The 23,640-nt window shown below is 36.5% G+C and overlaps 1 protein-coding gene and 1 pseudogene across 3 annotated transcripts; one reads left to right on the top strand and one right to left on the bottom strand.

Annotated features, from left to right (window-relative positions):
* The first annotated feature begins 215 nt into the window (after positions 1–215).
* On the top strand, positions 216–16,327 carry LOC143583025 (golgin candidate 5-like). Of its 2 annotated transcripts, XM_077065463.1 has the most exons (20): positions 216–323; positions 842–1,061; positions 1,810–2,684; positions 2,782–2,853; positions 3,467–3,541; positions 4,289–4,403; positions 4,498–4,559; positions 4,673–4,720; positions 5,369–5,653; positions 6,447–6,506; positions 7,030–7,113; positions 7,191–7,256; positions 7,656–7,754; positions 8,572–8,790; positions 9,689–9,803; positions 10,455–10,672; positions 11,451–11,510; positions 15,633–15,746; positions 15,923–15,997; positions 16,087–16,327. In XM_077065463.1, the coding sequence occupies exons 2-20, from the start codon at positions 905–907 to the stop codon at positions 16,120–16,122; spliced, it is 2,835 nt and encodes a 944-aa protein (XP_076921578.1). In that variant the 5' UTR covers positions 216–323; positions 842–904; the 3' UTR covers positions 16,123–16,327. The 2 variants fall into 2 exon arrangements, with proteins under 2 accessions (XP_076921578.1, XP_076921572.1); XM_077065457.1 differs by lacking the exon at positions 216–323 and having other exon boundaries at positions 467–1,061.
* Positions 16,328–16,540: 213 nt separating this feature from the next.
* Positions 16,541–19,753, bottom strand: LOC143583040 (protein NRT1/ PTR FAMILY 1.2-like; annotated as a pseudogene). The gene is made up of 4 exons (XR_013144083.1): positions 19,610–19,753; positions 18,819–19,036; positions 17,772–18,285; positions 16,541–17,420 (listed from the first exon to the last, which is right to left on the bottom strand). The product of XR_013144083.1 is annotated as a protein NRT1/ PTR FAMILY 1.2-like (transcript).
* Positions 19,754–23,640: the final 3,887 nt, after the last annotated feature.

Here is a 23,640-nt window from a genome sequence, read left to right as displayed (position 1 = left end):
GCTAAAAGAAAATTGCTCGTTAGTGAAACCCGAAGTAACTATTTTGTTTGGATTGGATCTGGTACTGCCCGATTTCGTATTTCGGGTTATTGACCCAAACCCGTTTATCTGTAACCGTGTTTATGTTATGATTGCAACGAGTTGTACTCAATCACCGGCGCAACTGAATCGGAGCCTCAACCCACCCTTGGCGCCATCTGCCTTTGCAATTATTTCTACACCAATCCGAGTTTCGACCTATCAATTGCTGTATCAGTTTTCTTCACACCGATCGATCAATTGCAGTTAAAAACAACCTAGCAACACTAAAGGAAGGAAGGTATGTATTCATACTCACACTTCACAGTTATTGAATCCACCAAATTGTAGATACATCTATTATTAGTGACTTAAATCCTGATGTCTGAAGTTGAGTTTAGTTGTGCAATTTGATGCTGCTCATTATTGATCAATCCTGAACTTGAGTTTCAGTGTGTAAGTTGCCTTATGAAATTGTAGATCTATCATTATTGACTTTAATCATAATATGCCTAAAATTGAGTTTAATTGTGCATTTTGATGCTATTGATTACTGAACAATTTGATTTGTGCTTCAGTGTGTAAGTTTCATTATGAAATTGTAGATGTATAAGTGACCTAACTCCTTATGCTTAATATTGAGTTTAATTGTGCAATTTTAAAATGCTGATTATTGATTAATCTGAACTTGCATTTCAGTGTCTAAGTTTTCTTGTGAAGTTGTAGATCTATGATCTATTAGTGACCTTAATCTTAATGCTTAAAATTGAGTTGATTAAAACGCTGATTATTGATCAATTTGATTTGCGTTGCAGAGTGTAAGTTTTGTTATGAAGTTGATCCGTGTAGACTGAGGGATTTGGGCGATTTAGGTATAGATTAGGAGATGGCCTGGTTTAGTGGGAAGGTTTCGTTAGGGAACTTTGCGGATATAGCTGGAGCAGTTAATAAGCTGAGTGAGAGCGTGAAGAACATTGAGAAGAATTTTGACAGTGCTCTTGGATTGGAAGACAAAGCTGCTGGTACTACTTCCACTAATGAAGGTACTCATCTTTGCTTGATATGTGTTTCTATGGTAATTGAATCTATTGTTCATGCTCATTGCAATTTTCTGCTACACAGTGGAATATGGAATGTTATACAGTAATGTAAATGGAATATAAACATTAGAGCCATTTGTTAATGAGATTTTGATAGGATTGGATTGCCTATTTTAATGTCAAATGAAATCATCATATTATATCTAGAGCACTTAAAACTAAAACAAAAGGTTGAATCTAAATGTTACCAATTAAGACCAGATTAGGAAGCGTTTAGAATAAGTTTTCCCTTGTTTTACAAATTTAATGATGAAAAGGAGAATGTTTGATTATTAGTCAAATTTCTTAATAAACTTTAATAGTGGCAACATAAGTGAAGTTTGTGGACTCAAATCAATCACTATTTCTAGTGGCGGGTGACTATGGGCGGATGTCGGGTTTTATTTTTAAAAGTATTCAAGCTAGAAACTTTGCAATATTTATGGGAAATCTTATAAAAAAAGTAACTGCATGCTCATGGGGCGGAGGGAGTATAAAACATTAACATATTAAATCGAAATAAGAAGCAACAAATGATATGTGTAGAATACCAACATCTATTTTCATATGTGTAGAATACCAACATCTATTTTCATGCAAATTTAATTGATTGAGCTGTTAAACTTTTGATAAACCAATCATGTCATGAGAGGTGATGGCCATGTTCCCTCCTACTTATACGTTACTAAGTTTATTTGTTAATTGCTACTAGCTTCAGGATCATGGCCCACTGACATAATGGCTTTTATGGGACAAAAAAGTGAGGATGACACTGCTGAATCCATCGAAAAAGTTGAATCTTCAGGACCTCAATCTTCATCTTCTGCTAAAGAAAAAGAAGTGCCTGAAGCCGATAATTCACCTGATTTTGTGAGAGAAGAAAGTTCACAAACTCTAGAGCATGAAGAACATGAAAATCACCCTTCAGAAACAGATTTATCTGAAAAACCTCAAGAAGTAAATATTATTAAAAGTGAGGATTCAGATGTTGCTGACAAACCATTGGAAACAGATGTTGCATCTACCGATAATGCAGAACATATTGCTGCAAAATCAGATATTGTTATATCTGAAGAGACTACCGTCGCTGCTGCTGAAGTTGATTTACAAGCAGAATTAAGTGTGGATCGTGCTGAGGTGTCAGGGTTTGTGGACAATGTTGTAAGCAGGGATGACTCTGAAGTTGCCTCTTTACAAAAGTCTGAATCAGTACAAGACGAGTCTACCGTTGACCAAGTTGTGGGTATCTCTGAGCTAAATGAGGTGCACCCTGCTCCTGAGGTGAAGTCAGAAGAGGGTTCACATGAAGAGTCGGTTTCTGCAGTTGAAGCAGTGGGACCCTCGGTTGATGGTCAAACTGGAAGTTTGACTGAGCTTAATGAAGGTCAATCTATCAAAGTTGAGGAAATTAAAGTTTCTGAAGAAGGCCAACTGCATTTATTACAAAATTCAGATGATGTCTCTGTGATTACCTCAGAAGTAATTTCAAAAAAAGATGATTCAAATTCTATTGCTGAACTGGAGAAGGTGACCCGGGAGATGAAAATGATGGAGACTGCACTTTTAGGGGCTGCTCGACAGGCTCAGGTATTGGAATTTTGAATATTTGGTTTATGAAAATCGGTATTTTGGATTCGCTCTTTACTAGATCAGCCATGAAATTGCAAACATCATCTGTTAACAGGCAAAAGCTGATGAAATTGCAAAGCTGATGCTTGAGAATGAGCAACTGAAGTCTATAGTTGAGGAACAGAGGGTAAGTAAGTCATTTATTGCCAAAAATGTATAAATACCATACTACCATATATAAATCTACATACTCACATACAGCTGTGCATGTGATTGGATACTTTTAAAGCTAATGGAGTTAAATGTTACTATTTTCAGATTGTTTCTTCCGGTCTGTTGTAAAATTTTACCTATTTTATGGGTTAAGTAAATAACACGTATTCATCTAGCGATATGCTGCCAGAAATAAGATGTTTTTGCTACATACTTTAAAGTGTGTGGGCCAAACACTCAAACGACTCAAAAGTGATAATTAGGATTTTGCATTCGGTATGTGTGGTCAAAATAGGTAACTTTTGGTATGGGTCAAAATGGGCCTCATCGGGCCGAGCAGCACACACTTTTTGGTCTTTTGAATTTTGACCCATTTGACTTGTTTCCATTTTAGCTAAATTCTTATAATTCAGCCTCTTTTGGCCTGTTAAGAGACGAAGTATAATTGAGTCAGTCTGTTTACCATAAACGGGTCAAAACCCACCTTTAACTTTGCTGCTGCAGCTGACTGAACCTAAACAAATCAAGCTTCTCTTTTATGTAATACGTCTTTCCCTTCTGATCTCTTTTTTCACATTACTAAACAGAGAAAATCAACTGAAGCAGATATTGAGTCTCTACGAGAAGAGTATCATCAAAGGGTATCAACTCTTGAAAGAAAGGTAAACCGTAAATTTTGTTTAGTATCCTGGATTTTCGTTTATAGGATCACAATAAGAATGATTTTGAGAGCATGTCAAAAAGTTTTGTGGCATCTTGCTAGATTATTCTTATTCTTTACATGTTGTTTAGCTAAGGTTTTTTTTATAGAGGTGGCAAAATGGTCAGGTCACGCGTGTTGGGTGATGTTGAAAATTGGCAATGTGTTGGTACATGCTGGGTAGGGTTGACCTGTAACACTTTTGTCAAGATTTTTATCGTTTCTAAATAATTAGCTTCTCAAATATAATCACAAAATTAAGTCATAACCTATTCTTTTGAATACAATGTTCTAGGGGTTGTTTGGGATTGCTTATTCAAACTTTGAATACCTTATGCCTATGTTTTATAAGCATGATCAGCTGATTGAAAACAGTTTATTTCATAAACTTGTAATTTTTGAATACACCAAGAATATTCACTTTAACATAAGCAATCTCAATCTGTTTATTGTGACAACTTACTTCATCCCAAAGTAAGCAGATAAGCATAAGCACGTTTCTTTATCCAATCACTGGAGTGCTTACATGCTTTAAGAAAAACACAATAAGTAGATAAACAGTCACTTAGTAAGTTTCAAACACCATCACCAGGTTTATGCAATCATGGAGTGCATGTAACTTCAGTTATTGGAAACATAATATTAATGCTGGAATATACTTATTTTATTTAGTGTCTAGTAACTATTATAAATCTTAATTTCGCTACAGGTTTATGCTCTCACAAAGGAAAGGGATACCCTACGTCGAGAGCAAAACAAAAAAAGTGATGCTGCTGCTCTTCTGAAAGAAAAAGATGAAATAATCACTCAAATTATGGTAGAAGGTAATAAATTAATTTAAACTTGTAACAGAGTATCTCCCTTTGATTCTATGATCAAACTGATGGTGATAATTCTTTTATTTTTTTTCAAATTCAGGTGAAGCGCTTTCAAAGAAACAAGCTGCTCAAGAGTCTCAGATTAGGAAATTGAGGGCACAGGTATGCAATACAGATACTACTGTTTTCTTAGAAATAAAATATGAAAATAATATATTTTATAGTTGAAACTGTTCCTCTACATATCATAAAGAATTTGTTTGTGTGAAAGCTAGATCAGAGAGCTTGAAGAAGAGAAGAAAGGATTGATGGCTAAACTACAGGTAATTTACTCCTCCAACTTAATGGTTAATTTACAAATTATATGTGGCAAACTGGGTGGGTTGAGTAAGGAGTCAAGACGTGTAATTTTTGGTATGGTATGAAATAGGCTGACTCACAATTATTTTGTCCCAAAGAACTTTTTATAAACAATTAGGGTGTCAAATATTAATACATAAATTATATATATTTAATAATATTAAATTTTTTTGAGTTAAATGGTTTAGGAGGTTTATGCATTAAAAATACACTTTGATCACTTTCTACCTGTCTGTGTGACTTGATAAGAATAACCTGAATTGACCAATCAATAAGTAAATGATTCAATATTCCAATTGTATATATGCATGTTGGATTAGTTTTTGTGTGTGTTGGTTGTTTGTATAAAGGAGCAAGAACATAATTATAGTCTACATGTCTGAATGGTTTTAGGCACTCACCTTTCCTCTAACTCACATAGCTTTTTTATTTTATGTTTAAAACTTGTTATCTGATAAAAGATGGTACGAAATAATTTATATTTACAAAAGCCTTTCAATATCGAAAGCATTTTACTGTTTTAGTATGTGGGTGAAAAATGGTATGGAATAATTTATATCTGCAAAAGTCGGACTGTTGAAATGTTGCTTACCTTTTTAACGACTTTCCAGGCTGAAGAGAGTAAAGTAGAGAGTATAAAGAGGGATAAAGCAGCTACAGAAAAGCTGCTGCAAGTAACAATTGAGAAAAATCAGGCTGAACTTGCAACACAAAAAGAATATTATACAAACGCACTGAATGCAGCTAAGGAAGCTGAAGCATTAGCCGAAGCCCGAGCAAACAGTGAAGCCAAAACTGAAGTTGAAAGCCGCCTTAAAGAGGCTGAGGAACGTGAAGTTATGCTAGTTCAAACCCTAGAAGAGTTGAGACAAACCCTAAGCAGAACCGAGCAGCAGGTTTCAGTTTTAAACAACTTTTCTTGATAGATGGTTAGATGTGGTGAAATGGATGGGTCAGGCAACGGGTCAAAATATGATTTCAACAGCTATATTATTTAAATAACAGTCTTATTATATGGAAAGTGTAAATTCTATGCATTGCATGGTAGAATTGAAGGTTGCGAAATGGGTGGATCGGGTAATGGGTTCGGGTTAAAGGAGTTTCTTTTTGGTATGGGTCTAAATGGGTCAGAAGTTTTGTCCCACTTCTTTTTTAAAATTTAGCTAGTTAAATATGACACAACGACTATATTATTCAGTTACAATCTATTTTTTTAATAACCTGGTTTATGAGGTTTGACGCAAACTGTTAGCAGAGTTTTAAATTGTTTGTATTTGTAGAACATTGAGGTTAAAATGGGTTATTTTCTTATACAGGGTCAAAATTGGTCTCGTGAACAATTCTTGTCCAAGTTTCTTGAAATTTAGCATGACAAATATGAATGCATCAACTAATTGTTCTAATACTAATCTGTTTTTTTTCCAATAAAATGATTTACAAAAACAGCTAATTTTTGCTACAGATCGGGTTAAACACCTTTTGTTTTCACAGTTTATAATGCTTTTATAGATAATTAGCATGTCGATATGGTTACAAAGGCTAACTTATCTGAGCAACAATCTAATTGTTTGAACAAAATGATTTAGGAAGTTTTATCATTTATGCATTGAAAATACACTTTGGTCGACCTTTCGAAAATTGTTTCCTTTTAAGATACTTTTTTTGAATCAATTCATTCTATTTCTGCAGGCAGTATTTAGAGAAGATATGCTTAGGAGAGACATTGAAGACCTTCAAAAACGATACCAAGTACAGTTGAATTCCTAAAATTTTGTTATCAAGTGAATCTAGTATTTTTATGTTGAACATTCACTGGTCATCCATCATTCATTACCCCTTGGCTTCCTAAACATAAGGGGTGTTTGGAGTTTGGACTGGCATCTTAGAACTAATTATCTGATTATTGCAGCCAACAGTTCTTAATGTTTGAACAAACAAGTTATGTTTTTCTAACAAGCATCTTAAAGAAGTTATTTTGTTTCTTAATTATCTTATACTTTTTATATCGAATCATTTGAGTCTCATTTCACAAAACGTCTCATCCTTTCACTAAGATGTTGCTTTCGTTCAATTTATGTATTAGTTTCACAAAAAAACCTGAATCTAATCAAACACTCAAAATATCATATTATCTGATTATTACAATTAACAATTTCAAATAGTAGAAGCACATGCAAAAACTATCTTCTGCAACTCGTTTTATTACAGTGGATCTTATTCTGATTATTCTGTATCACATAATCACTTTCAAAATTTACATCACCGTCACCAGGAAAGTGAGCGTAGATGTGAAGCGCTGGTCATGCAAGTTCCTGATTCTACTAGACCTCTTTTGAGACAGATTGAAGCTATGCAGGTTTGCTTTTCTCCTACACTTTGTTTCTGATTTCCCATACTCTTTTTTTTTGTTGCTAAAGCCTTATTATGTGATAGGAAACAAATGCTAGAAGAGCAGAAGCTTGGAATGCTGTCGAGAGATCGCTAAACTCACGGCTTCAGGTATTTGACAAAAGCATGCTTACATACTTGATAAATTATTGCTCTCTATTGAAGTCGCCAAAAAAAAACTACGGATTTTATTCTGAATCCGCACTTAGGTCCCTGGACTTAGGCCTGTAAACGAACCGAACGGACACTAATGGAGCATGTTCGTGTTCATTCGTTTAACTTTGATGGAACAAACGAAACGATTGAGCATAAATGTCTTTCACTTTTGTATTATAAGGTCTAAAACTATTCTAAAAGGACTTCTTCATTAAGTTTAAAATTCTAGGGATTTAGTCGAGTAAAAATAAAGTTGAGGGACTTATGTGAGAGTTTAAAGAAAGTTTCTGGGGTCATTCCTTATACAGTTTCTCTTCTTTATATTACATGGTTTCTTAATACTTTTATTTGAAGGAAGCGGAGGCCAAAGCTGCAGCTGCAGAGGAAAGAGAGCGATCTGTAAATGAACGTCTATCCCAAACACTGTCTCGAATAAATGTTCTTGAAGCTCAGGTGTGTCTACTTATTAATTGGCTGCTTTGTTTCAACTGTGTATCGATTCACGGGTCATATAGTTGGCTTTGTTGATGGTTCAGTTTGATCCGAAACTCTTTTTGTCCAAAAGAATTTTACCTTTTGTGATTATAAGAATTACATTATTTCAGTAATAGTTTAATTCTTGAATGAAAATATTTAGAGGGTATTATGAATTAGAAATAGACTTTGTGCCACCTTCGTCTTGTTCAACCTGTGTTCATTTAAGCTATTTTGTTATTTTTTCCAGTTTCTGTTTGTTGCATTAATAATGATTACAAAAGCAGCCATATCACAATAACAATTCAAATATTTGAATAAAGAATTTAGGAGGCAGTGTATGCATTTAAAATACACTAACTTTCAACTCATAATACTCCTTCCGTTTGAAGATTCTCTTTTCCTTTTTTTCTTTCTTTTTTCTTTTTTATTTTCACTCAGTTCGCCTAATGGAAATTAAAGAAAAAAAAACACCTTTCTTGGTCATTTTAAAAAAAAATGGAATTATATGATTCTAAATTTATAATAATGCATTTAAATATAAACAATATTACTACAATAATAATCTAAGTATTTGAATAAAGCGATATTTGAGGATGTACATACCTACATTTGGAGGACTTTCAACTTTTTTGACACGTTCCCTTTTTAGCTATATTGCTGTTTGACTCAATTGGCTCGTTTGACATAAAAATCCCAAGTCAGCACATTTAAAATAAACACATCTGAGATTGTTGGCTTGTCGCTTTTTCAAACCATATAGCAATCATCGTTATACCTTTATAATGTGTTGCAGATATCAATTTTAAGAGCTGAGCAAACACAACTCACTAAGTCCCTTGAAAAAGAAAGACAAAAGGCAGCCGAAAACCGACAGGAATATTTAGCTCTAAAAGAAGAAGCAGACACGCATAAAGATCGTGTGAATCAACTTGAAGAAGAAATAAGGGAACTTAAGAGAAAGCACAAACAAGATTTGCAAGAAGCATTGACCCATAGAGAACTCCTCCAGCAGGTATCAGCACAGTTATTTATTCAATTATAATTATACTTCAGCAGGTAGCTTTGTAGCATCTTTGAGAAAATTCATTTGAGAACCACAAATAAATTCGTGGATCAAAAAGGGAAAGTTTTTCTGTACATGTGACATGTGTGAAGACATAATCCGTTGTCCAAAAGTGTTCTTTTGTCATCATCATCATCATCATCATCATCATCATCATCATCATCATCGTACTCAGTAAATCCCACCAATAGCAAAGCTATGGTAGGGTCTGAGGAGGGTAAGATGTAGACAGCCTTACCTCTACCCCATAGGAATAGAGAGGCTGCTTTCAGTGAAACCCCCGGCTCGATAGTAGTTTTGTATCAAGCCTTGAACATAAGGAACATAACACTCAACCATTGGGACACCCGCTGGTTGGTGCATGTACCTTTGTCTTTCGGCCATCAACGCCACCACATGATGCTTGATTAACCTTCCGCCACTTTTAACGTTATTATCACGAAATTAGTAAAATAACGTCAAAAGTGTTCTTTTGTGCTCAAGTTTTTTTAAGGGGAAATGTCATAAAGTAGCAATATGCTTTTGGTGATGATCCTTTTTCGTTATTTACAAGTTTTTTGAAGGCTCACTATGGCAATTTTAGGGTAACAGTAAAAAATAATCAGATAGGCTTTAAAACTTATTTAATTACCAGATGAAGACAATAAAAAACTTTATTTACCCACTTTTGAATTAAACCCACGAATTCCTATGACACATTTTATGATTATTTAAATCTTTCTACTATAGCTTAATGTCCGTGACATTAAGTGTCTCTCGCTATTTCAATTTCCAAAGTATTTAAACTTGTCATTATTTCAAAAGTATATTAAACATTACGTTTCTCTGTTTATGAAAATGATTACAGGATATAGAACGTGAGAAAGCTGCTCATTTGGAACTAGAAACAGCAGCTCGCCTTCAGACTTCCGTTGCTCCTGATCAAAATCCCCTAGCAAGAACCAAGTCTGCCTTTGAAAATGGTAAACAATATAGTTCATCCAGATTGAGTTTCTCTCTCAAGGGTCAAATTAAAATATTAGCTGAAAGGGACACGGGCCAAAACTCACCAGAAGCGTATGTATAATATGTAAAAGAACCCTAAACCATTTTAGTCGAAAGTCTGGTATTACTGAAATGTGAAAGCAGTATAATATTGTTATCATATTTTTGGTCAAACCAACATAAAAACGTTTTATAAGCAATGTATAATAATAAGTGTTTGGTCAACCCAAAATTACCTGTGTGACCACTATTCAGCCCGCCAGTTTTTGCCACTTTTAATAAAAAAAGTAAAATGTCAAAGGAGACGTGTGAATGTATGCTGGTTATTATGTGCAAAAATCGTAGAATCTTTCAAGTTATTTTTATTCATGAAGTTAGATTGTTATTGAAATGTTATAATATTTATAATCATATTTGGCACATTATTATGTATAAAAAAGTAAAACTTTTGGGCAAAATGTGGTTTGGGTCGCTACAACCCGGTGTACACTAAATTTACATGTTTTGGCCAGTTGTTCAACCCACCCATTTTGCCACATCTAGTAAAGAGAATCTGTTAATGGTTCTCTATTTATGACCCGTTTTTCTCTTAATTTTAACTTTTTTGATATGTGGAATTCAATTTGCAGGCTTGACTCGCAGACTTTCAAATGCTAGCAGTTTAGGTAGCATGGAGGAAAGTTTTTATCTGCAGGCATCTTTAGACTCATCTGATACTTTATCTGAAAGGAGAAATCATGGAGAGCCTTTCATGAACTCATATTATTTAAAGAGTATGACCCCAAATGCTTTTGAAGCTGCCTTGCGACAAAAGGAGGGTGAACTTGCATCATATATGTCCAGACTGGTATGAACACATTATTATATGCTAAATTATTGATAAAGTTGATAATGTATAGTAATGAGATCATGAAAATTAGAAGTCAGGGTTCGTGCTAAACGGGATTGGGTCGTAAAGGAGTTGACATAACTAGGCTGTCTAGTGTTTGTAAGTTGCAACAAAAAATTGAAATACCAGAAGTTATACCTCTAGAACCACCTGTTTTAATCTTATATTATTTTTGTGTGTTTCTATTAGTTTCCTTATGTCCTTTTTATATCATAGTAGTTTCCTCTGTTTTTTCCGATCTTATATTAGTTTCTGTGTCTTTTTGTAGTTGATTATGATCTTATGTTAGTTTCCTTTGTCCTTTGTAGTTGGGTTATGGATATCAATGACACTATTCATGCAAACGGGTCATAAATTAAACGTGTTTGGGTTAGGGGGTTGACTTTCTGGCACGATTAACTAGGTTCAGGTGCAAGTTGGGTGGGGTTTACGAACCCGTCCCCCTTGCTGTAAACTAAAGTTTTTTCAGTAATATTCTTGAATGTGATTCTTGTTAAAGTGGGCAAGACGGGCTGGTTGGGTAACGGGTTTGGATCAAAACTCCACCCATTTGGCCCGTTCCTCTTTTAACTCAGTTTTACTTAGTTTGACTCGTTTGATATAAGTCACAATCAAAATTGATCCTTTCTTAAGTAAATGGGTCAAAATGGCCACCGCAAAGTTACATTTTTATTGCTCATCATTGTCTAGTTGTGTGATTTCATCTTTTTTATTTATGGTTAAATGTGAATTTTAGGCATCCATGGAAGCTATTCGTGACTCTCTAGCTGAGGAGTTGGTTAAGATGACTGAGGAGGTACACTTGCTTTTTTTTCCCTATTCTTATCATCTTATCTCTTTGATAATATTTTGTTGAATTCAGTAGATTCTTTATATTTAAAACTGTTGCTTTTTATAGAAAACTTTAGTAACTCTAGAAAAGCGGTAAGAACCCATTGAAGTTAGGGAACATTAACTAGAAAAATAATCTCATCTTCACTATAAGATAATGCAAATGGCTATTGTTACAAAATTATAAATATTAAACATTAGGATTTATTCACCTATTTACTGATTATAGTAACATGCTATGAAAAATGTAACAATACTTCATACATGGCAAAATTGCTGTTTTACAAACAGAAAAACACAATTATGCATATATTAGTTAGCAAAATGTCAATTTTACTCTTGATGCATTTAAGATACCAGTTGACTTGAAAAGGTGATAGAAACTAGGGTTTATACTCAAACAAAAGGTACGATTACTGAATTAAAAGCCCCAATTCGAGAAGGGAAGGTCTCCAATTACAAAACAGAAACTGAGATAACAAAAACATAAAAACTACCCACGTATTTCTTATAAAGGATTTAGGTGGGACCCAAATATAACTTGAATCTGCTCCATAATTGCTTCTGGGTTGACCCGTTTTCCTCTGCGGGTATAAACCTTAACCGGGTTTGTATCACTACTACCCTCCTGGAAAGACGACTTGGCCTCAAGTCGAAACGAAGGGAACTGCTCGGCAAGTAAATCATAATTTTCCCAGGTAGCCTCTTCAGCGGGTCGGTGACACCACGAAACCAATACCTCCAGTACTAACTGTCCAGCTTCCTTAATCCATCGATGACTGAGCACAGAACTGGGTTGTAAGTCAATCTCCCAGTCATTGGTGATTGGTAGAGGGGCAATTGTGTCACTAGTGAATTGACCATGTGCAGGTTTGAGCATGGAAACGTGAAAAATCGGATGGATACGAGCATCGGGTGGTAACTCCAGCTCATATGCAACTGGACCCACCTTCCGTTTGATGCGATAAGGACCAAAAAAACGAGGAGGAAGCTTCTCAAAACGTCGTTTTGCCAAAGACTTCTGGCGGTATGGCTGGATTTTAAGAAAGACTAGATCGTCTTCCTGAAACGACAAGTCACGTCGCTTAGTATTCGCATAGGCCTGCATGCGATCTTGGGCTTTTTGCAAGTTACCACAGAGCACTTTTAAAATATCATCTCTGTCAATTAACTGTTGTTCTAAATCAACATTCATGGTCTCTCCGACTGCATAAGGAAAAAGGGGAGGAGGATCACGCCCATAAACGGCCCGAAACGGAGTAGTACCCGTCAATGTGTGATAACCGGTGTTATACGAATATTTAGCCCAAGGAAGGAACGAACTCCACTTACTAGGTTGCTCATGAGCGAAGCAACGAAGGTATGCTTCTAAACAGCGATTCAGCACTTCCGTTTGACCATACGTCTGTGGATGGTAGCTGGTACTCATTTTTAGTTTAGTCTGGCTCAATCGAAACAACTCTTGCCAGAAGTTTCTAAGAAAAATTACGTCCCGGTCTGACACAATTGAGCGTGGAAAGCCGTGTAAACGAACAATGTCTTTACAAAACATGGCGGCTACCCCCTTAGCTGTGAACGGGTGAACGAGGGGAATAAAATGGGCATATTTGCTCAAACGATCCACTACCACCAGAATGGTGTCCACTCGATTTGATTTTGGCAGCCCCACAATAAAATCCAAAGATATGTCTTCCCAAATCTGTTGAGGGATTGGAAGCGGCTGGAGTAACCCAGCAGACAGCAGGTGACAATGTTTCATACTTTTGTTGCCAACATGTCAAGCACTGTTGGACGAACATACGGACATCGTGTTTCATCTTAGACCAAAAGTATTGGGACTGAATACGTTTCATTGTTTTTAAAAATCCCCCGTGGCCTGCAGCAGGAGTGAAATGGGCTTCATGAAGAATGATGTTTTTTAACTTCGGGATATCAGGGATAACCAGGCGCCCTTTGTAAAATAAAGAACCACTCACGATTGAAAACCCTGGGTGTTTTGTTGGATCAGAGCTGAGTTCACTCATGAGTTTGTTGGTGTATGAGTCCGATTGTAACCCGGCCTGAGTAGCAATATCCAAGCAGTGGGGAACGACTAAAGTGAGTAAGTCTGCTGATTTGGCATCTGATTGAGGACGTCGAGATAAGGCATCAGCTCCTTTATTTTCCTTCCCTGATCTGTAAATAATAGAAAAATTATAGGGCATTAGTTTTAAAAGAAGGCGTTGCTGCTCGGGTGTGGTAATACGTTGTTCCAACAAGAACTTTAGGGTGTAGTGATCTGTTTTGATGAAGAAATGGCGCCCCAATAAGTAATGACTCCACTTTTGAACTGCTAAAACAAGAGCTAGTAATTCCCGATCATAAGCTAATTTGAGCCTATTAGAAGGTGAGAATCCTTTGCTGAAATAGGCTATCGGGTGGTCATCTTGAATGAGAATAGCCCCTATCCCCTCAGATGAAGCATCACATTCAACCGTGAATGCCTTGGAGAAATCTGGTAGTTTAAGTACAGGTGTTAACATTAAAGCTTCTTTCAGTTTGTTGAACGCTAAGGTAGCCTCTTTAGACCATTGGAAACCACCCTTTTTGGTGAGGACCGTCAGTGGTCTAGCCAACAACTCGTAATGGCGTACAAACCGACGGTAATAACCGGTAAGTCCCAAAAACCCTCGAACTTCATGGACCGTCTTCGGCATTGGCCACGACTGCACAGCTAATATTTTCTCTTGATCAACTTGAACCCCGTCCGATGTAATAATATGGCCCAAAAATAATACCTGGTCTTGACCAAAACAACACTTAGAAATTTTGGCAAAGAACTGATGTTGTTTAAGGAGTGTTAGAGCCTGTTCAAGATGACCAATATGTTGTTCCATATTGGGGCTGTAAATCAAAATGTCACCGAAGAATACCAGTATGAATCGACGGAGATACGGGCGAAAAAGATCGTTCATAACCGCCTGAAAAGTAGAAGGGGCGTTTGTCAGCCCAAAGGGCATGACATTAAACTCGTAATGCCCAGAATGCGTTCGAAAAGCCGTCTTTTCAACATCCATAGGATTAACTCGAATCTGATAGTACTTGGATCGTAGATCGAGTTTAGAAAAGACCGCAGCCCCATATAGTTCGTCCAATAGCTCATCAATGTTTGGAATAGGATATTTGTCAGCCACCGTAACCTTGTTTAAGGCACGGTAATCGACACACATCCTCCACTTGTTGTCTTTCTTCTTCACCAATAGGACCGGGCTTGAGAATGGGCTGGTACTCGGCCGTATAAACTCAGTTGATAGAAGTTGCTCAACTTGTTGTTCGATCTCGGATTTTTGGGAGTGTGGGTATCGGTAAGGACGAATATTGGGTGGTGGTGTATTAGGTAGTAGGGTGATTGAGTGAGAAGTGGAACGAAAGGGTGGGAGTGATGTGGGCTCATCAAACACTTCATGATAACTATCAACTAAGGGCTGTAAAGGAGCTGGGATTACAGGGGCTGTTGTGAGGTCAATGGTAAGGTGTTGGAAAGCGGCTGACTTTTGGGGGCCTGAAACCACTCCTTGCAGTTTATATTTCTGCCCATTCAAAGAAAAAATCAAAAACATTTCACTCCAGTTCGCTTTTACCGTGTTAAGAGAGGCTAACCAGTGAATTCCCAATACCAAATCCGCTCCACCAATCGAAAATGGGTAAAAATCTTGAGTAATTTTTAGATCAGCAACTTGGACAGTAGTATCCCGACATACTTGATTGCAACTAATAATGTCCCCATTCCTATTTGTACACCGAATGGTGGTACAAATTGGGTGGGTAAGTGCATCTCACGCACAAGAGTATCTGATATAAAATTATGAGTGGACCCACTATCCACTATAATGAGAACTTCAGTATTACCCAGGGTACCATGTAACTTCATAGTAGTGTTATGAGGCTTACCCAAAAGAATGAATTTAGTTACTATTTTGACATTTTCAAAGTTAGTCCCCTTAATCAATCTAAGGATAATCATGATATTTTATGCAAATAACCCTAAAGGTTAACTCAATAATACCAACATTTTCTCAATTAACTTTGATTTATATTTTGAATGTAGTGTGAAAAGTTGCGTTCTGAAGTGTCTCAACTGCCCGGCTTGAAAGCAGACATAGAAGCACTAAGACGCAGGCACTCTGCAGCACTTGAGTTAATGGGTGAACGAGATGAAGAGGTACGTATGGTCCTTGCGGGTCAGCCCCCTTGGCCTGTTTTGACCTAAACCCGTTTTGACTTGTTAATTTACTCACTCACTTTTTTCACCTGTAATAGTGTTATCCTATCATAAAATATGAAGACAGTTTCTAGCAACAAACCTTATGCATATCGTGTAATTCTGCTTTCTTGTAGCTTGAAGAGCTTCGTGCTGATATTGTGGACTTGAAGGAGATGTACCGAGAACAAGTAAACATGCTTGTAAATAAGGTAATTAGTTCTAAAAATATTACAAATGTTAAAATAAGTCTGCAAAACAAAACATTTTTTTACTCATGTTCCTAAATGTTTGTATGCAGATCCAGGTGTTAAGTTCATCGATTGCTGCTGCGTAGGTTCCAGCTAAAGTTGCTGGTGATGGTACATGATGTAATATATTACGGTATACGTTGTAACATTAAGTTTATTTATGCTTTCTTTTTGTTGGTTTTGCTTTCCACATATCATTGTTTTTCCTGAATTATTTTGTCTACCGTGTATGTGTTTGTATGACGATGTGTATTATTGTCTTTTGATGCGGATTAGAGCTAGACTTCATTTGCCGAGTTTGATTCCATAGCCTGATAGCCAATCATTTGTAAGATTCAGTTACGTGATTTCTTAAAACACCTCATCATTTGTTATTTTGTAAGCTCGGTTTATTATTATATGTTTTGTTTTATATATGATACCGTAAGTGATTTGCGTACAAGTATGCGTTGAAATGAGTCTGTCCAAAGAATCAAAACAGAAAAATTATTCAATCTTATGATCCTAGCTTTTCGACTCGTGGTCGTCGCCCGAATCACTAGGTTTATCGCTCTCTACAACCGTTCTAGCTATGCATGGGCCGTAAGCCCAACTACAGACAACAAAATACAAAAAGTTACTCATAATACCAAGGAGCCAATAGTACTTGTCATAATGACCCTTGTTAATATTAGTAGAAACCCAACTCTCTTTGCCATCCCTTTTTGTTAAGTTATCCGCAGTGCTCAACAAAAGACTAGCCAATAAGTTTGCAAAGGCCGACCCGAGCATACAAAGGGCCATGGCGATACTTGACATACTCTTCGGGAGTTCAGAATAATAAAACTCGTTTTGACCAATTATGCTCAAAGCATCCGCTAGCCCGTTAAAGACATGTTGTGGAACAAGCCATATTGCCGACATTTTTATAACCGCTTGAGGATTATTCAAAAACCCGTCTTCTATCGCTTTATTTTTCCTTACGTGTTCTACAATTGCCGAAACCACCATCCCGATTATTGAGAACACTAGACCTGCCCCCATTCTTAACTTTACACTTATATGAACGGGGTTCCCTTTAAATTTTGATAATAAAGGGAGGATAACCCAGTCATATAGTACAACCCAAACCATTATTGTTATGATTGTGAAGAAGCCGAATGAGGCTGCGGGGATTTGTATAGTTGACGTGACGTGTCGATCCATGGACCGAGCTTGGAGGACAGGAAACGTGGTTTGGCTCATGGCGACCGATAACATTATGAAAGAAGACCATAATGGGCTCACTCTAATAAGTGCCTTTAGCTCTTCGACTTGATCTACCGTGCACACGCTCCATGGATCTTTAGCAGTTGGTTTGGTACTATCTTCGGGTTTGCGAAGAATGCAAGCTTTATTTAAGAACCTAAAGGCAAAACAAGTTGTAAAAATCATGAGTTAACTCAGGCTATCTTTTATCTCTAACGGATCATACTCTACCAGTAACTCTGTAACGTGGATTAAATGTGTAAACCCTCCCAAATCATTTTACTAAAAAAATTTAGGTTATTATTGAAATAACTATAATTATCGTAACCATATTTGATACTTTAACTATTTATAAAACGGAAGATAAAACTACGTTGGATGGACCACCCACTCGGGCCTAAAGAAAAAACAAATATATAGACATTTTTATGCATTACCTAACCCGCTAGACCCAGCCACCACTCGGGCCACATGTGCTAGAAAACAATGAGATGCACCGTCAAAGTACCTTAACTTATCGGTCGGCTTAGTGACGCTTGCATCATTTTTGTTATACCATGAGCCATCAACCGAGTCTGGCAACTTAGGCTTTCGATTTTTCCAAGTCACCCATATCACTTGACAAAAGCTAGTAAACACGCTTTTTTTGACTTTCATCTTGTAGTAAAGAGGATACGCAACAACAAAAAAGGTAGATAAAAACATGAGAATAACGGGGATTCCAAACCCGACTCTCCATCCATGACGATCTTGGATATAAACAATAGCCGTAAATGCAATCATGACCGCCATAATACCACCCTTTGTCGCTTTAGATTATCTTTGGAGTCGATCTGGTCAGCCCCAAATGCCAGAGAACATGGGCGGACCCCACCAGCTCCAATAGACATAATGGCTAAAGACGAAAAAAGGAGAGTAATTTGAATTGGTGTTGGTGAACTACATGACTGAGGCAACCGAATATCACAAGGGGGCGGTTTTACATCCTGGATCACTGTTGTTAACCATAGTAGAGTCATGCCCTACAAAAACATCATAGTTGTAAAATAAATATATAAACTTTTTTTCTATAAAATAACCAAAATAATTATACTAACTTTTTATATATAGTTATTTTATATATTTATAAATATATATATGTATATATAAATCCATAACAACATAACTATATATAGAAAAGGTTATGAATATCTAATACTCGGTAAATAATAAGCAAGCTAAGCTCAAATCAACTAGAGTTTGAAAAAAAATTATCGAGCCAAGTTCTAGTTTTAAAAATAGTTACCAAGTTGAGCTTAATATTTAAGCATCAAGTTCGAGATGAGTCAAGCTCAAGCTCAGCTCGCTCAGAAGTTGGTCCCTAGACCAAGATGCCCCACCGGAAATCATTCAAATTGGATAAGTATATATATATATATATATATATATATATATATATAGAATTGGATATGAAAAGTGACAAATATTTAACTTCATTTTACTTATTATCCAAATATTAAAAGACATGAGATAAAAAAATGTTCAAATGTATATAAAGAGAATGGCATGCTCATACCATGAGACTACATATCGAACCAAGAAAAATGGTGAGGAATCGGCCTAGATATGAATCGGAGAGAAAAGCTCCGACGATCGGAAGGAAGTTGGAGGCAGCCGACCAGTTTAAAATGACGTTTGTGCCCTTCGCGAAACCCATATGGTAATCAAACATGAGGTATTGAATCATGTTTGGACTTAGTCCAGTACTTGCCACCTTTTCAAATGTTTCATTTGCTGCACATTAATTCATATAAATTTAAAAAGCTAAAACCATCAATATGCATGTCATCGTATGCATGCTATGCTAGGATGCAAAAACCAACCAAAATGTTTACACCGAAGCAAGTTGGTCGGTTTGAGATCCAACAGTTTGGTTTTCATGGTTTGACAGTTTAATGTTTCGATCTAGTTTGAAACTTGGAATCAGGCGTTTAACCTTTATTATTCATATTCATATAATTATTTTTGGGATATGCAGTTATGTATATGTATTCCTAATCGAAATTACCATTGTTATCGTTTAAAAGATATTAAAACAAACTAATAATTTTGAAAAAAAAATTGGTTGAAACTTAAAACTGTCAAATCCGAACTGTTAAACCAACTTAGATTGGTATAACCAACAGGCCGGTATGACCAATCAACTCAACCTCGTAGGTTTGAGTTTTCGTTTACCAAAACATGGTTAGTGGTTTGATCAAAAAAATTTCGTAAAATCTAGTTGAAGTGGACGGTGAACACCCATCCGTTACTAATTTAAGTTGGAAAAAAAGTGAATAAAGAAATGATGAATCCATGGATACCTACCTAAGATGAATGGCATGGTTCTTAGACCACCCTTACGAATTCCTGATGAGTTGGCTTGATTGATCACTTCATTTTCTTCATGAACCTCCATCACTCTTTCTCTCTTTCTTTTATAAGTTTAATATCAACAAGAAAACACACATATAAATACTTAAGAATGAGTGTGTGTGACCGTTATACTTATTAGCTAAAAAAAGTAGGAACAGATGAGAAATCGACACGTGCTAAGAGGAGAATGGTGCAGTTTTTCAAGAGATATAGCATCTTTCTACCCGGGGGGGTCCAAATCCATCACATGTGGTGAAATTTACTAGAAGTGGTGGTGTGGTCAGTGGTGTGATGGATTTTTTTTTTTGCAACTTAAAAAATAAAAACAATATTTTACTAGAACATAAAACAAGATTAAATGTTACAAAGATAAATAAGTTAAAAAAACCCGACAAAAAAATGGTTGATATAGGAATCGTCACATTTCCGCCAACTTAGCCGACTTTTATATCATTTTTATAGCATTCAAAAGTTCAAGGTTTAATTCATAAATATATTCTGAATTCTATTTAAAAATGTAATGTGAAAGTTAAGGGGTTAATTGTGTAAATTGTATTTAAAATATAATAAATAATAAGAAAACGCATCTGGTCTCCTTCTTCTCACATTATCTCCAGTGACCCATCAATTCCGGCGACGGCGGCGACCTCCGACAGCCCATAACGGTCAACCCTCCCCCCCCAACAGTCATAACCCCCCACCCCAACAGTAACATGTCTCGAACTCCACCGCGTGTAACATCCTACTTTCAGTTATTATAATAAAAATAAAGTTCGTTTATTTTATAGCGGGTCGTTATCGGTTTAGTTGAATAGAATACGAGATGGACTTGTGTTGGGTAAATGGATATGGTTATGGACTTGGGTTATGGAGGAATGAAGAAAGACCATGGGCTTAAGCCCATGATCAAAAAAATATATATACCCTTAATCCTCCATTTAATTCATTTACACATATCTCTTACACCTCTCAAACACACACACTTAAGCTCTCTCTCTCTAGCCTCTCTAGCCGAAATATAGAAGAAGAATCGGATCCCGACCCAAGGTATGATAGTATTTTGTTGTATGAGCTTAAATCCGTTAGTTATGGTCACTAAACGACGAGCCGACACCGTTAAACCGTTTAAGTCACGAGATCCGTGTGGAATCGGGTATAAACCGAACCTATGATGAGCTTAGGGGTCACCCTAGCTCAGATCTGGATCCAACGGGACGAAAAACGGTGAAAAACGAGTTAAAACTCGTTTTTCCACGTGTTCGCGGTTTTCCGGCGGCTTTCCGGCAAAGGCGGCGCCGGAATAGTGGTACGAGGATAAGGAATGTCAGGGAATGTTCTGACATTCCCTGACCTAACCCTAGTTCGCTAACGGGAATTTAGCTAATTAAGGGTGATTCGTTAAGTAGATTTGCTGAGGAAAGATAACGAACTAGCCTTAGTTCGTGTCCTGATTCGTTAAGTAGATTCGCTGAGGAAAGATAACGAACTAGCCTTAGTTCGTGTCCTGATTCGTTAAGGAAAAGATAACTAATTAACCCCCCCCCCCCATTTCGTTATAGCCATTCGTTAAAGGAGATAACGAATTAGAAGGTCCAATTCGTTACTTGAACTGATTCGCTATGTGGACTGGTTCGTACAAGGAAGGATTCGTCAGAGGTCCAGTTTGTTAGAGGGTTCAGTTCGTTACAAATGACCAGCTCGCTAAGATAAGTCAATTCGTTAAAGACTGAATAACGAACTAAAAAGTTTAATAAAATGACAGAACAGTCCCTAGACTTAGAAAAAGAATGAATTAATTACAATTCATCCCTTGAACTTTTAAGTAACATATTATTCAATGATTCAAAATGCTAATGGAAAATGTGTTAAGACAGTTAATGTAAATAAAATTTTTCCAAGCTGACTTGGCAGCTCGACCCCAGCCAGGGGCTCTGCCCCTTGGACCCTGCTAGGGGCTGCCGCCCCTAGACCCCGCTGCCAGGGGCGCTGCCCCCGGACCCCCGTTCGTTGTGGGTTATATAAAGATAGATATACAACATTAGTAGTAGTAGTTAATTGATACATGTAAATATTATACAGTTAGCCGTGCACAGCTCAAGAAGGGAATAACGATTAACGGAGAGCGTAACAGGATTCAGGTGAGTTTCTAGCCCCATTTTTGTGTTATGTTTTCGGGGCTGTGTGCATACTCAATATGTTTGTTAATACGCTTATCCTAAGAGATAAGTGTATGTCTTATGTGAATAATGTGAAATGTATGAATGATTGCTTAATGGTACGTGAACGATCTTCGGATATTGCACGTACTGTCGGGTTGTAACGCTATTTATGAGGTAAGTATGATATGTATGCTTATATGTATGAACGTGATAAAGTTAATAAAAGAAGGAAATGATAGCTGTATGGTTGTATGGTTACGAAAAGGGTACCGAGCCCTAATAATGCTCGAGGTATGATGTATGGTAACGAAGAGGGAATCGAACCCTACTAATATTCGAGAACTAGGGAACCGAACCCTACTAATATTCGAGGAAAGAGGGTACCGAGCCCTAATACTCGAGGAAAGAGGGTACCGAGCCCTAATAATACTCGAGGAAGGAGGGTACCGAGCCCTAATAATACTCGAGGAATGTAGGGCGTAATGCTCTTTATAACGTAAGATATGAAAGTAAGTTAATACAAAAGAAGGTATGAAAGTATGAAAGTATGAATGAAAGAATATAAGTTTATGTGTATTGTATAATGTATGATTAACTAGAACTCACTCAGCGTAGCTGACTTTTAGTATGCACGTAGGTGAGTAGGATGAGGCAGCTCGCTTGAGGAGACACGTGGCATTGAATAAGAGGCTGGCATCGGAAGACTCAAGACGTTTAAGTTTAATGTTTTGTTTATTTTGAAAGACAAGATGACGTTTTAAGACAAGATGTGTTTTGTTATGAAATGTTTTATGAAAGCCTTTATATTCCGCGAATGTTTTAATTAACTATGATATTTGAACTGCGTTTATGAGTAAATCCAACAGGAAAGTAGGGCTACCGGTAACGGGGCCTTACACCGCGTGATGGCCATGGATCCCCCATCACGCGTGATGGCCAGCCACCACGCCCCACCTCGTCCCCCCTTAGCCTGAAAAGTTATTTTTAATACCGTAACAACTTTCAATGAGATCTATAAAAAAAATATCAAGTACGTCGATCGAAAGATATTAGGGGGTGTAATCGGTGTTTTCTCTTTTTGAATATTGAGGGCTTAAACCTCACAGTTAGCACTTAGATTAATTTAAAGTAGGATATTATGTTATGACAAGTTTATTAAACAATCATAGAATATATAAAACGCTACGTCTTTTATAATGAAATTGATAAGAAGAAGAGTATGGTGTGATTTATAAAGTGGAAAATAAATAACTATCCAACCAATAAATAGGTCCTTTGATTACTAATTATTTAACATGTCCGATTGTAACCTATGTGTTTAATAATCGATTTTTGTTTGAAAAGTAATCACTTTTCACACTCTGTAATATATAAGATGGTTATTTAATCACTTTTCACACTCTGTTTATGACTCTAACTCCGATTACATTTGCCTCATGAATCATAATTAAGGACTGCGCCATCAATAAATGACCGTTTCAAATTGAAACCTTGGCGATTATTGAAATGGGCGGCAAAAAGAACAAAGCATTAGTGGGTGTTTGGGTTTGCTTATCTTTTTTTGCTTTTTGCTTTTTGAAGAGGCAAAATGTCCAAAATGCTCCTCCAAAAGCACCTAAAAGCACCAATTTGGTGCTTTTGAAGGGGTATTTTAGACATTTTGCCTCTCTAAAAAGCAAAAAAAAAAGAACGCTCACCCAAACACCTAGAATTTGGGTATGTGACAAAAGAGAAACCTTGTAATAATCGTTTTTGTTTAATTATAGCTATTGTTTGTATTTACATAAATGGTTAACTTTAAAGGTTTATATTTATTTTGTCAAT

The sequence above is a fragment of the Bidens hawaiensis genome, unplaced genomic scaffold (assembly GCF_021521415.1).
Source record: "Bidens hawaiensis isolate Kalapana, Puna unplaced genomic scaffold, B.hawaiensis_p1.1 tig00001511_1, whole genome shotgun sequence".
NCBI classification, from domain to species: Eukaryota; Viridiplantae; Streptophyta; class Magnoliopsida; order Asterales; family Asteraceae; genus Bidens; species Bidens hawaiensis.
The sequence above is the reverse complement of the archived record's forward strand: the minus strand, read 5'-3'. Positions and strand labels throughout refer to the sequence as shown.